The following is a 15,253-nucleotide window of genomic DNA, read 5'->3' on the forward strand; positions in this document are numbered from 1 at the left end:
ATAAGTGTGAGTTTCTTTTAACATATTCAGCGGTAATTCAAGTTACGTGCGAGATACAAACTATTTCCTTTAATTTATCTTAAAAGAGAGGAAAGAAAGGAAATGCATATGAAATTGGACTTTCTAAAAGGTATAAGTCTTTTAGAGATGCCTGCTGTTAGATATCACTAATTTTTACGATCCCTCAACATTACTATCAGCATGACACAGATATACTATCAGCCCTCGCCAATTTCCTAAAGTGTTCTAGATCTTACTATATTCTCTATTATAGAAGCATAAAATAACTCAGCACGCAAAAATTTCACCACTTATCCATTAAATATGTACAAAGCAAGTTCTATCCAAATTTGAGTTGAAGAACACGTTGCTTTCTAAACACAGCTAAGACTTTAAAGCAAATAATGCCTCTACAACACAAATAATACGATTCTTGAGTCAAGTCCTTGATTTAATCTTGTTGAATCATTATTTGAGCATGAAATTCCTCCAAGATATCATTAGCTAATATTCATATAATCCTATTCCACTTTTGGACAGACCTAAACCTTGGAATAAAAACAGTTTCTTAGATTGAGCCGAATTCAGCTTTCTTTTAACCTCTTGCTCTCTCATCTAGATCAATCTCGAACAAAATAAAACACAACCAGTGAAAAAACAACCTCCCCCCAACCAAAAAAAAGCAAAAACAAATAACTTTCTCTTTAATGGTGAAAACCTGTGAAGCACTTGAAAACAAGTCCCTTCTGTAAGTATCCTCTTATTTCCTTTGTCATAAAATATTTGAGTTCAGGGCAAAAGAGAAATTCTTCCACCCAGAAATGTCTTGGAGACTGTATCCTCAGCCTTTATTTCATGAATCTGCTTGTAACACATTAATCTGTACCACAGATTGGCTTCCTTATACCATTTACTCTGTGTACATGGTTAGAATATTGGTAATTTACCCCTTTAAGGGATTTTTTTTTTCCTGTTAAACCTATGAGTGCATTTTAACATAAAAGCCATTAATTGAATTTTTGTGCCTGGATTTAGCTCCTTTAATCAATAAGTTAAACTTTCCCTGACATCAGTAACTAAATCTGTATCCATTTCTTTCTGTAGAAATGAAGAAATGAAGAAATGGAGAAATGAAGAACAAATATAAGAAATAATTAATTAGAGTTACTTCCTTTCGTTTAGTAATGGATAAAATACACAATATGCTTTAAAGAAGCATTGATACATTTTCATCATTTATTCCTTTCCAGACTCTGAAGAAGTATAAATCATTCTAGTCTCAAAATTATTTTTTAGACTTTAGTAAAATAAAACACAACTCAAATGAACTATTTCTTAGGTTCAGATGTCCTCTACAGCAAATATACAGTCATCACAAACAAAATGTCCGGGATTCGAAGCAATTTTGTGGCCAAAATTCTTAGACTTCTTTGTAGCTGGCTTGTCTAAACTACGTGTCAGGGATAAATTGTTACTTTGTCTTTCTAGTCTTCCAGCTTTACTTAGTTCTGGCCCCTATCAGCCATAAAACCTTGTGCTTTATAAAAGTCTAAGAATTTGAACAGATTATGGAATTCGTAGTTTGAACTTGACAGGCACAGAGACGGTATTTCCATAATTTTTTTCCTGGAAATCTTCTGAAAGTATCAAGTAAATCAAAAAATAAAATTACAAACTCTATTTCTAGAAAAACAAGGAGAGAGCTAAAATCTAGGCCCCAAAATAAGTATTAATAGAAGAGCTTCCAAAAAGCTACAGAAATATAGTAAGAGAGTTTACAAAAGGAAGCAAAGTGCACATACGGCAGATAGCAAACAAAAATATAATTTTGTAAAGAGAGGGGCCCACCTTAAGTTGCAGATTAATGCTATGTGCGATTTCTATTATAGGCGGCTTAATAGAATCCTAAATAATTCAGAATGTGTTATCGTAAGTGAGGTACTCTAGTAATAAAATCTAAATTTTGGATGTGGTTGAATGGAATTCATGGGCAGAATATACTAATGACTCAGATATTGTAGGCCGGAAAGCTAATAAGTCATGTTATCCATGGTAAGATATTTGGACAAATGTCACCTTGAAAAGAAAACCACGTGCTTACTAAAGCCGAAAACTTTGAGAACATACTGGGAAAAGTGTAAAAAAAGAAAAGTATACTTTTATAAAGGTATAAAGAAAGAAAAATAGCAGAATGTTGACATGGCATGAATCCTCCTTGCCACTTTTAACACTTGAGAGAGAGGTAAGCTCAGTCTAGAAGAAGCTAGACTGCAAGAAGAAATGGAAGGATAAATACTAATTTCGTGAGGGAGTGGCCAATAAATTAAGAGGAAGGGCCTGGTCACAGGACAGATCAAAGTACGTAATTGATTCTTTGTTGCTACCTTCACATGGCATTGGGTTAAAGCAAACAGACTAGAAGCCTACTAAGTTTGGAGAGAATTTTTTGCTCACTTTGAGGGCAGCCGACGTCGGCTAATGATTACTCAACCCTAAACGCGATCCAAGGGTCCCTAAATCAGTATCAGCAGAGAGTGGGTTGTGAAAGCTGTGCAGCCCCCGGACAGGTATACTCTCCAAACTGAACTTAGAATTGACTATGAGAAAGACGCACTAGGAAGTACTGCCCTGAGAAGAGCACCTGGGCTCATGAAGGACAGCGCGCAGAGAGCAGCTTCTCAGAGGGCAGAACCTGGTCTATCTAACTGGCTCACCAACACATTTCGTCACTTGCAGGGCAACTCATTATCCTTGTCCAGTAGCATTTGATAAATTACTGCAGAAGAACAACTCTAGGTGTTTCTTGGTGACCACAGCACCACCCAAACAGCCTTAAACTTCTTACCTATTTGACTTATTTTAAATGAGAAAAAAAATGCTTTTTTCTTTAGCCACTCAGGTGGTATTTCTTGTAGTTGCCGCTGAACTTCATACTAATTAAATAAAATAAATTAATAGGAAAATAGACAACCCCTTCTAAATTTAGAAGGAAATTATCAGACATACAAACATGCTTAGACATTCCCAAACACATGCAAAGGCCCCATAAAGGTCATAGAGTGAAATATGTTTTCAGTTGTAGCATATTACACGACAATAAATATTATGTCATATATAATTATGACAACATAATAACGCATAATATGACTAAGCTAAGGTCAAATACATCTCCCATTTCAAAAAAGTAACTCTATCAGAGTCCTTTTCAACATAAATCCCAATTCTATTATGAGTACAAGTGATGCACCTGGAACAAAATTATTTGTAAAGGTTGAAAGTAAGAGAATAGAAAATAAAGCAACAGGTGAGATATTAACATCAGACAAATTTGATTCAGAACAAAAATTTGGGGGGAATTTCCTGGCGGTCCAGTAGTTAGGACTCCTCGCTTTCACTGCCGAGGGCGCAGGTTCAATCCCTGGTCGGAGAACTAAGATCCCACAAGCTGTGTGGCATAGCCAGAAAAAAAAAATTGTTCAACCATAAAAGATGGAAACCTTATAATACTAAAAAGAGCAATTCACAATGACCACATAACAGTCATAGGAAGTTCTGTGTCCCAGATTCACAGAGCATCAATTCATCAATTATACGATATAGCTACTGGTACACTCAGTGGAAAACCTATAACCTCAAATGGTTATATTAATAAACAGGAAAGAATCAAAATTAATTAAGCATCCAACTTGAGAAGTTAAGTCTCATATCGGGCTCCCAGCCCAGGGATCCTGCACCAGGAAGACAAGCGCAGGGGTCCTGCACCCCCAGAACGTTTGGCTTTGAAGGCCAGCAGGGCTTACTTTTGGGAGAGCCGAGGGTTGTGGGAAATAGAGACTCCACTCATAAAGGACACACACAAAATCTCACCCTCTCCGGGACACAGGGCAGAAGCAGTAATTTGAAAGAAGCCTGGGTCAGATCCACCTGCTGACCTTGGAGAGCCCCCCGGAGAGGCAGGAGGTGACTGGAGTTCACCCTGAGAACATAGACACTGGCAGCAGTCATTTTGGGGAGCTCATTCTACCACAAGGATACTGGTGTTAGAAAAAGTCATTTTTGGAATCCTCTCTTCAGCTTATTAGCACCAGGACTCAGACCCACTCACCAGCCTGTCAGCACCAGTACTGTGAGACCAACCAATTTATCAGGCAGCAACACCCCTCCCCCACTACTGCCCCTACCAGCAGGCAGGCTTCCTTGAGACATCCTGAGCCCACAGCTACCCTGGAACATGGCCCTGCCCACCAGAGGGCCCAGGACCCAGCCCCACACGACCGTGGGCCGGCACTAGCGTAGGGACCACTAGGGCCCTGCAGCCAGAGCCCCTGGGACCCGGCTCCACCCACCAGAGGGCTGGTGCTGGCCCTGGGACAAGCCTTATCCCCCAGTGGACAGACCCCAGCCCTAGGACCACCGTAGCCCCACAACCTGCCTTGTCAGGACACAGCCCACCCACCAGGAGGCCAGTACCAGCACCTCTGGGACCCTGGCCCTGTCCATCAGCAGGCCAACACCAGCTCTGGGATTCCTGGGCCCTATAGCTGGGACCCCAGGACCTGTCTACCTTCCAGTGGCTGGCATTAGCCCCAGGACATGGCTTCATGCATCAGTAGGTGGGCACCAGCCCCAGGATCCCTTGGACATTGGTCCCACTGACAAGCAGGTGGACACCAACGCTGAGACATGTTGGACCCCTCAGCCATCTGCCCCAGGAACCAGCTCCACTCACCAGCAGGCCAACACTAGCTTTGGGACACCCTGGAACCCACAGCCAGCCATGTCAGGAAAAAGCTCTACCCACCAGCAGTATGACACTAGATCTGAGAACTCTGGCTCTGCAATCACCCATTGTAGAACCTGGCTCAACCCACAGTGAAACAGCACTAGTCCTGGGACACCCCTGGTCTCTGAAGCCAGCTACCCCATGCCAAACACATCAGAAGGACTTGTGCAGTCAACATGGGGGGCAACCCTAGAGCATATAGCTCTGGTGACCAGAGGGGAGTGCGCTGCTGAAAGCATAGGACATTTCCCACAAAAGGCCATTTCTCTAAGTTTGGGAAATGTAACCAATCTACCAGATATGTAGAACTGAAAACAGCAAGTTAGGCAAAATAAGGCAACAGAGGAACATACTGCAAACAAAGGAACAAGATAAAACCCCAGAATAAGAACTAAGTGAAGTGCAGATAGGCAATCTACCTGATATCAAATGCAATGGTGAAAAGCTGAAAGCATTTCCTCTAAGATCAGGAACAAAGGCAAGGATGCCCACTCTTGCCATTTTTATTCAACATAGTATCTAAAGTTCTAGGAACAGCAATCAGACAAGAGAAAGAAATAGAAGGAATCTAAACTGGAAAGGAAGAAGTAATACTGTCACTGTTTGCAGATGACATGATACTGTATATAGAAAGTCCTAAAGACACCGCCAAAAAACTACTAGAACTCATCAACAAATTCAGTAAAGTTGCAGGATACAAAATTAATATACAGAAATCTGTTGCATTTCTATGCACTAACAATGAACTATCAGAAAGAGAAATTAAGGAAACAATACCATTTACCATCACATAAAAAAGAATAAAATAACTAGGAATAAACCTACCTAAGGAAGCAAAAGACCTGTACTCAGAAAACTATGACACTAATGAAAGAAACTGAAGATGACTCAAACAGGTGGAAGGATATACTATGTTTCTGGACTGGAAGAATCAATATGGTTAAAATGACCATACTACCCAAAGCAATCTACAAATTTAATGCAATCCCTATCAAATTACCAATGGCATTTTTTCACACAACTAAACAATAAATTTAAAATTTGTATGGAAACACAGAAGACCCCAAATAGCCAAAGACAATCTTGAGAAAGAAGAACGGAGCTGGAGGAATCAGGATCCTTGACTTCAGACTATACTACAAAGCTACAATCAACAAAAGAGTACGGTACTGGCACGAAAACAGACACATAGATCAATAGAACAGGATAGACAGCCCAGAAATAAATCCATGCACCTATGATCATCTAATCTATGACTAAGGAGGCAAGAATATACAATGGAGAAAAGACAGTCTCTTCAATAAGTGGTGCTGGGAAAACTGGACAGCTACATGTAAAAGAATAACATTGGAATGCAACTTAACACGTTGATTGAAAGTCTTACCTGAGCAGGTAACTCTGGCTTCATCATAGTGATCACAACTAAGTCCACCCCATTGCCAATTCTTGCAGTCCCAAAGAGAAGTTTCATTTCCATTACAGCTGCTTAAAAACAGCCATGTGTTTGTTGCCTTAATTTTGGAATAAACTTGATAGGATGTTTTGAGTGCAGATCCACATCCCAGCTGTGTGCAAACCACATCAGCTTCTTTCAGTCCCCAGCCTCTGTCACACACTTTCCCTATCAATTTCTGAATTTCCACCTCCACTGTCCCAGCACAGTGACTGCCTCCACCTTTAAGTCTCAGTTCCAGATCTGATCCATCTGCAAAAGAAACATAAACTTAGGCCATAGATACATACGGAGGTTAGCTCCCAAAGGGTATTTTAAAAATCTTCTTCCTTCCCAGATACTGAGACACTGAAAATTCTGGCTTACCCATCTCCTGGCTTTTTGAAGAGTCAGTATAAACCATGAATTTGGTTAGAAATGGGATTACAGTTTCAAAACTTAATAAAAATTGTCAGTGACTAAAAAATACGAGCAAATCAGATATAAAGAAAAGACTTATATCATTTTGTCTTTTGGAGCTCCAGGTAGATTTAGAATTTGAAATGTGGTCCCTAACAGCAGTAGGAAAAATTATTATAGAAAATAGAGTCAGACAACCCACCAAACTAGTCATATAAAGAATGTGTTAAAGATTCTTCACAACAGTAAAAGAATTCCCAACAAGGAAATTATTAGATATTTCTCTCTCTCACATCTCACACCTATTCCTACTCCTAAAGAACACAGGTCCTTCCTCCTCTGTTTTTCTTTTTGTTCTGTTTTGTTTTAACTTACCAGAACATATCACACCAGCATCTTCATTATGATTGCAATAATGCTTTCCCCATTCTTGGTGTTTACATTGCCAGAGAGCAGACTCATGTCCATGGCAGGAAACACTGTCAAGCCAAATGTGTCCAACTCCTTCACTGGCGTTGACTCGACCAATGGCAGTGACGGCAGTTGGACATCCCAGTTGCTTACATGCCACAGCAGCATCGTTACTATCCCAGCCATCATCACACACTGTCCCCCATTCTCCTTGGAATTTCACTTCTAATCTTCCTGAACATTCAGTGACTCCATCTACCAGTCTCAGGCTCAGGTCTGCTCCCTCTGTAAGAAGGAAACAAAACAAGTCAGTGATAAAGAAACAAGATGAAGGCGCTCTAAACAGCGGTACCTGAGATGAGTTAAGGGGGGAGATATAAGGAGAGATAGAGAAAACAGTGATATATTACCACTGAAAATCGTTAAAGATGGAAGGAGGAGTGGATCAGGCAAGAAGACAGGACTTTCTACGGATTGGAAGTTTGGGACTAGCAGACGCAAACTATTATATATAGAACGGATAAACAACAAGGTCCTATTGTATAGCACAGAGAACTATATTCAATATCTTGTACTAAACCATAATGGAAAAGATCAATCAATCAATAAAAATTAAAAAAACAAAAAAGAAGACGGGGCTTTTCACTACGGAGAGCATGCATTATAGGAAGAGCTCCTAACAGGAGGCCCAGGGACTGAAATTTATCTAGAGATTCGCTTGTTTGATCACCGCAGATTTTTCGTTGGAATTGTTTGGTTTTTTCCCTTTTAAATATATGTTTGCAGGTGTCTAGCTGGGACCTACACACTCCTGTTTGCCTCAATACTCAATACTCAGTTTTGCCTCTGACTTCATTGTCTACCCAGACTACCTGGTTTGTATTACATGCCTGACCCCTTTCTGACCACTTCTGTAGTTGAAACGCAAAGCAAAGAGAAAAGGGACCTCACCATTACTACTTTCAACTTCCCCCAATCAATATTCCTCAAAGAACAGAACTTGATTCTAAGTAATATCCTATAATAAATAAATTGCTTTTTTCCTCAGGCAGTTTTGGTTCTTGTTGTCACAGTGCTGTTTATTGTGATTACTCAGGATGTATAAAACACACTGAGAAGAAACGTGCTGATTGGGGACCTAGAAAGATTTTGATGGGTAAAGGGAAACAGAAGGTACATACTGTGTTTTTTCTATGCCAAATCCCTTTCACTTTCTCCAGCTAACAGAGTCCATCTTTTCTGTAGGAATCCCATCCTTTGTGGTTTAGACTATAGATGGTCACATTATTCAACAAGAAAAAAGCCAATTTGGGAATTCCCTGGCTGTCCAGTGGTTAGGACTCCGTGCTTTCACTGCTGTGACCGGGCTTCGATCCCTGGTCAGGGAACTAAGATCCCGCAAGCCGCGCAGTGCTTGGATGGAGCCAACTGTACCTCCTGGGTTTCCCGCTTTTCTGAGTCAGTATTGTCTCATTTTAAAGTTAGTTTGGATTGAATTTCCTTCATTTGAAAAAAAAATACCTGGTGAATACAGGGACATTTTTACCCTAGTTATATTTTCCTAAATATTCCCTGGGGTTCAAGACTTACTAGGTCTTCAAACTCGGCACTCAAGTGAAGAAAGGAGAGTGACAGTCTTGTACACGCAAAGCCATGTCCCTGTCCCGTAATCAAGCGTGAAACATGAAAGTTTCTAGACAGACACAGTGCCTGCTCATAACAGCACTAGCATAAATGAGGTTTTAATAGGAAACCAATTTTTTTAATCATTTGATTCTGTGAATTTAAGAAAAGGTGGGTTTAAGAAAGGGTGGGTCAAAATGGCTGAAGAGGAGACTTTTGTAGGTAGAGGGTGATAAAGGGGGTGCTCTGAAACATACAGAAAGCAAAATTTTAACCTGTTTTTAACAATTAACTTTTCTTTTTCTTTCGTTTTTTTTGGAGGGATGGGGGGAGTGGACTATTCTCTAAACACTTCCTTCTACGCTCTTGACTTGGATCTCAATTTCACTGTCATCATTCCCCCCCTAACCTACTTATCCTAATTACAGTTAAGGTAAAAATTCCACAGGTATCAGAACTGCATCCTGAAATGAGGTAATAATAATAAGGCGATAAAAGAAGCAGACTTCATTATGTTTTTAGGAGTTCAGCCTTTTGAGACTTTTGTCCCCTTTTTTTGTCCTCTCATGGAGAACAGAAAAAGCACAGGCCAGTCCTTACCTAAGCAAATCACTCCAGCATCCTCAGCGTGATCGCAGTTATGCTTTCCCCATCCTTCATGTTTGCAGTTCCAGAGAGCTGACTCAGTTCCATTGCATACAAGGTCATCAAACCAGATTGGTCCAGAACCCTCTCCAAAATTAGCTGAACCAGAGAAACTGACAGCACTTCCACATTCAAGTTGTTTACAAACCACAGAAGCATGATTTATGTTGAAGTTATCGTCACACACAGTGCCCCACTGTCCTTGGAATTTGACCTCTATTCTTCCTGAGCAGCGGTTTCCCCCATTCATCAGCCTCATCTCCAAATCAGATCCATCTACAGTGGAGAAAAGACCAGAATTCAGAAGTAATATTTATTCAGAAGTGATTTTAGAAAATAATATTCCTCTAGTCACTTGAGATTTGATCCTATCCTTAAAAATGATGCTTCATTTTGGATGCTGCCCCTGTTCACACTTTGGAGAATTTTAATCTTTTGAAAACCAACCAACGATTAATCTGTAAAAAAATCTTTTACAGATTAAACTTTACTTTGTGCTTTGTTTTGTTTCCTTCCATTACTGAGGCATAATAAACACTTCTATGTAGAAATAGATACGTTTGCCTCAAAGTATTTATTTAAAAAGCTTGAAAAAATAAAATGTGTTCATACTACAAAGAAGCAAAAATGAAAAACCAGTCATTTGTTGAACAGTTAAAATTTTTATTTTAATCTTTTTTTATGACCATCAGTTTAGAGCATGAATGATTGCTTGAAGTTGAATTTGAAATTAGAAAACAGGAAAAAGCAAAAAAAATGCATAAGCATGCATGACAGTTTGCAAAAGTGGTATACAAAAACATTAGACATTAGGACTTCTCTAGTAGCGCAGTGGTTAAGAATCTGCCTGCCAATGCAGGGGACACAGGTTTGAGCTCTGGTCCTGGAAGATTCCACATGCTGAGGAGCAACTAAGCCCATGAGCCACAACTACTGAAGCTGCGTGCCACAGCTACTGAAGCCCGCGTGCCTAGACCCCGTGCTCCACAGCAAGAGAAGCCACAGCAATGAGAAGCCCGCACACTGCAACAAAGAGTAGCCCCTGCTCGCCCCAAGTAGCGAAAAGCCCATGCACAGCAATGAAGACCCAATGCAGCCAAAAATAAATAAACAAATTTTAAAAAAAACATTAAAAATTGGGGGAAAAAAGTTAATCAAGATAATTTATTTCTTACCAATTTTTTTCTGAATCAAAGCTTTCTTTTCCCTCCCCCGAAGCACCTGCTACCATTTTTAGCAAAGAATGGCTTTTTCATAAGGAAAATTCTCTCTATAAGCTATCCTTAGATTTTCTATGATGACTAAAATACCTGAGAAAAAGAGACTTGGGATGAAATTTTGGGACACCTAAAAACCAGAAACTGTTGGTGGTTGAATAAAATGCTTAGAAGTTCTTTTCTGAAACAGTAATTCAATTTTAAAAGCACTAAACTCCAGACAAGGACCTCTACTCAACAAGATTTTGTATCATGAATAATAATAATAGCTTACAATCAAAATGTGCATATGCTGTTCCAAACGTATTACCTATGCTATCTTCAGTCTTCACAACAACGTTAAGCATTATGTGTCATTACCACTATCTCTACTTCACAGATAAGCAAACTGAGGTTAAATAATTGACACAGGATCCAACACCCAGAAAACAGTAGAGACAATGTAAAAAAACCCGAACAAACAAAAAGCAATCTAGCACCAGAGTCTATCCTCTTTACTATTATGCATGTGATAATAATAGAATTTCCCAATAATAGAATTTCCCAAGTAGATGCTCTGAGGATTGAGCACTGACCAGGGTAGAGAATCTCAGAAATACAGACTCTGAAACCTCAGACATATGAATTCAGAAACCTCATGAAACTCCTGAGTCCCTGAGTGGCTACACATCCCTTTCTATTATTACACACCAGTTGGAGGTTTAGGTGTATAAACTTCAAAAACCAAGTTTGATTAATGTCCTCCTTATATAAAGGATCCTTATGTAAAGGTATGAAAACCAGAACACGAGTTAAAAGTACTACACTGATGTCTTAGCTTAAACAGTCAACTCTACAGACAGCAATAATTATAGTAAGAGCCTGGCAAGATTTATCATCATTTTTAACTTTGCCGTAGATGTTACAGTTGTTATTTCTTATCTTTCCCTGCAAAATGATTAACAATAAAAGACAAGAAGAGAAGAAGGGGGAAGAGGAGAAGAATGGAGGAAGAGAAGGAAGAAGAAAGAGAAATGAGTTGTCTAGGTAATGAGAAGCAGTGAGCCACGAGGAAACTCATGTTAATTTTTAACACCTATTACCTACCAGTGTACCAGCAGCTTTATGTGTATTATATCATTGGGTGCTCAGAAACTGAAGTTTAGAAAGATTTAGCAACTTGCTCAAAATAATAGCATTAATGAGCAGCTGAGCAATTTTCTAGATACTAGCCTGTGTTGCTCCCATTACACCACCATGCCTGGATAGAGATTAGTCCTTTCTAAAATCAGTCCTACGGAGGAGATGATCTCTCCTAGAAAGGCTGGGTGGTGATAAAGTTGTATAAAGGTCAACGACATGAGCAAAGAGAAATTGGAAGCCCAGGAATCTGAACTGGGTCAGAAACATGACCTTGGGATTTGTCAGCAGAAATGTCTGGGCTATTGTAAGGACAAGTGAGATGAAACTTATAAAATGTTTTATAAATTAAAATTAAAACTACCTTGTAATAGTAAATGAATAGCATTGTACAGTGGAAGAAGCAATTCTACTTTGCAAAACATCCTTCCTCCAACAAAAAAGGATTAGTGCTAAGAATATTTATTTCCTGAGAGTAAGTTGATTATCAATTAATGGGCAAAAGGGTCATGATTTATGGGCCAATGCATGAAAGCTGCATTTTATGGGGAAAGGGGACAAGGAATTAACTTAGATATTGATATTTTTATGTAGAAGTAGAAAGTTATAGGATTACTTAATATGAAATTGAAGCTAGTCGCTTCCTCATTGATTGTAGTACTCAGAATCTCTTTTGATTTTTTTTAAAATATGGGCTTTGTCATGTGTTTTCTGGTCTTTTAGCAATGGATTGGGTAATTTTATACGTGGACTAGATTACTTACAGAAAACTGGCTCCCATAGATTTTTTTTAATTGTTAACCCATAGATTGTTAATTGTTAACCCATAGATTGTTAATTGTTAACCCATAGATTTTAATTTAACCCATAGATTTTTTTTCACAAAGCATTTCATGTTAAGGCTTGACTTACGCAAGTCTTACCTGAGCAGGTGATTCCAACATCCTGTTGGTGAGTACAGTTATGCTTTCCCCACCCATCATGTCTGCAGTCCCAGAGAGCTGATTCATTCCCTCGACAAGAAACATGATCCATCCAAATGCGTCCAGAGCCTGCACTGGAATTAGCCCATCCAGTGGCTTTGATAACAGTTGGACATTCCAGCTGCCTACAAACAACGGAGACTGCGGCCAAGTCCCAGCCATTATTACACACAGTTCCCCACTCCTCCTGGACTTTCACCTCCACTCTCCCAGAACACTTGTTTTCACCAGCTGTTAGCCTCAGCTCCTTCTCTGTTCCTCCTGTAACAACAGGTAAGGGCAGCAATCGGTCAAGATCCAAAGAGCAAGTAGAAAATTATTATTCTTTCGATTACTTATTTATTTTTCAAAGCCAGATTCGAGGAATATTTCTGGACCTATCCATGGTACAACAGGAGAATGTTATTTCATTCAGTATCTCAGGCTTCAAATTAAGCAGTGACATAAACCCAGTAAATCCGGGTAATCCAATACTGTACGATCTCTTTATTTAATGGCTGATATTCTTTGTAACGTCAATCTATATATTCTCATGGATAGTTTACTATAAAAAAAGATATTACAAAATTTTATAGGGATAAGCTATGTAAGTTTCTCCAGGATCCTAAGATCTGTAGAAAGAAGGCTGAGGGTGAGGATGAAAAGGCCAGTTGTAAGGAATTTAGTGCCTACTTCACACATATATGGAAAATACCATGAATTTTTCAAATGCTAGTTAAAATCTAACTGAAACTTATTGACTCAAATGGAAATTGAAATGGAGATATTTTCCTATTATCTTCTACTTTGAAACCATGAAGCATGTTTTTAGATGCTATTTAGCCTTCAGGAGAATTATTTGCTTTTTAGTGACTCTTGCCACAGTGGGCTAAGGTTGTGAGTAAATTTGACAGTGTACTCACCAAGAGAACTGGTGACCAAACAGGCACTGAGAACTGAGACCACAGCAATAGCGAAGGGACTTAAGCGGGCAGAACATCTCCTAAATTCTGTGAAAAGACGAAAGAGAGCAAAAGTAGAGTCTTCCCAAAAAGAGGCTTTGGAGGAGACAGATAGTTTCAGAGGTTTGAGGTTAACAAAGAAGGTCAAACCAAGACAGAATATCCTTCCCCCTAAACGGCAAGGCAGGCAGGAAAAATTCGTACCCAGGATCATACAGCCTCAGTGAAGTAGCTTTGAAAACGTTCATGTTTATAGGCAATCTAGGGGTGAGGAACTAGAAGAGAGTTGGGGATGGGAAAAGCATTGCAAGATTGAGCCTTAAAACCTGGAAAACTGAAAAGGCATTGATGAAACTTAGAAGCGGGCAGTTCTCCCTTCAGGCACAGAGCAATATTCAACCACGGATACCCTTATCTCCAAGCCTACCAGATCCACATTATTAGATGGCAGGTTCCATGAGGGAATGAATTATATCTATCATGTTCACCAGTTTCACCAGTACCTGGCACAGTGCTGCTAAATAGTAGTTGAACAATACATTGGAGGAAAAAGTGACAAAGATCATATTTGAAAACCCCACTATTGGGCCTTATCTCCAAGAATAGCATAAAATGCTCTATCACTCAATTCTCCTCTTACTCTCACCCAACAGTAATTTAAAAGTAAAAATGCTATGACAGTCACTTCTCTGCGATAACTCACTGAACTGTGCATTTATGACCTATGCTTTCATGTGGTATGTTATACCTCAGTCTAAAAGCTTGAAAAAAAAAAAGAGTAAGAATGCTAAATAAGTTTAATGCATCCACATAGGTTACGAAGTAGATTTCAACACTCAGGCGTGTTATTCTACATGTCCTCTAGGGAATCCACTTTCAATCAATACGCATTCCTCCTTGTTCTATTTTTCTAACAACCGTTAGCTTCAAACTCAATACAATTCAGTTAATTTTAGTTCCTTACTTAATTGCACCTCAGCAGTTGTACAGACTTGATGCCAAATCTAATCCTTATCTCACATCTTCAATTTCGAATCTATGGGAGATAAAACGTACTGCCTTATAGGCTTATTGCCCTTTGCCTATAACTTACCCTCCTGATGCCCATCACTATTAAATCAGATCCACTGACTTCCAGAATATTGCTACACTCCATTAAAGGGTAAATAGAACAAATGAGAAGCTTTTACCAGTAGATCCAGAGTTTTCATGTAGCACCATTCTGAGTTTGTCCATTCCAAAGTTTTATGATACTTAAGTCTTCTTGTATTATTCCCTAGGAATGTTCTCCTAAAGAAGAGGACCACTAAGAATTCTAAAAATCATTTCACATCCACAAAAAAACAGGAAGACTTCATAATGGAGGTGGAGTCAACCAGAAAAGGGAAGTAATTAAAAGAGCGAGGTTCTCTTTCGTGCTCATGTTTTCTTCCATTTGGGACATGAAACAACCAAAGAAAACTGAGAAACATTCACTACAGATTTATAAAAATTAAAGGGGAAATATTGACTCATATACTGTTGTTATTGAATTGAATATTTTAAATTTCTGCACTCTGTTTTGGACTAATATATTAGAAGCATAAAATAGCTATTGTTTTGTAGTTAAATTATGTCAAAAAATTAAAGTAAAATAGGCAAAATATAATTAAATCACTAAAGCTTGATTGTTATAACAA

The 15,253-nt window shown here is 39.0% G+C and overlaps 1 protein-coding gene across 2 annotated transcripts in view; it reads right to left on the reverse strand.

Annotated features, from left to right (window-relative positions):
• LOC132433474 (scavenger receptor cysteine-rich type 1 protein M130) overlaps positions 1–14,925 on the reverse strand; it is a 35,032-nt gene extending 20,107 nt beyond the window's left edge. For both annotated transcript variants that reach the window (XM_060024257.1, XM_060024258.1), the window contains exons 1-6: positions 14,765–14,925; positions 13,536–13,622; positions 12,574–12,894; positions 9,270–9,590; positions 7,011–7,331; positions 6,168–6,488 (exon numbers count right to left, since the gene is read on the reverse strand). In XM_060024257.1, the coding sequence (XP_059880240.1) occupies positions 6,168–6,488; positions 7,011–7,331; positions 9,270–9,590; positions 12,574–12,894; positions 13,536–13,622; positions 14,765–14,810 (1,417 nt within the window). In that variant the 5' untranslated portion in view covers positions 14,811–14,925. The remainder of the gene's footprint in view (positions 1–6,167; positions 6,489–7,010; positions 7,332–9,269; positions 9,591–12,573; positions 12,895–13,535; positions 13,623–14,764) is intronic.
• Between the last annotated feature and the right edge of the window lie 328 nt (positions 14,926–15,253).

This window comes from Delphinus delphis, chromosome 11, assembly GCF_949987515.2.
Source record: "Delphinus delphis chromosome 11, mDelDel1.2, whole genome shotgun sequence".
In the NCBI taxonomy this organism is placed as follows: domain Eukaryota; kingdom Metazoa; phylum Chordata; class Mammalia; order Artiodactyla; family Delphinidae; genus Delphinus; species Delphinus delphis.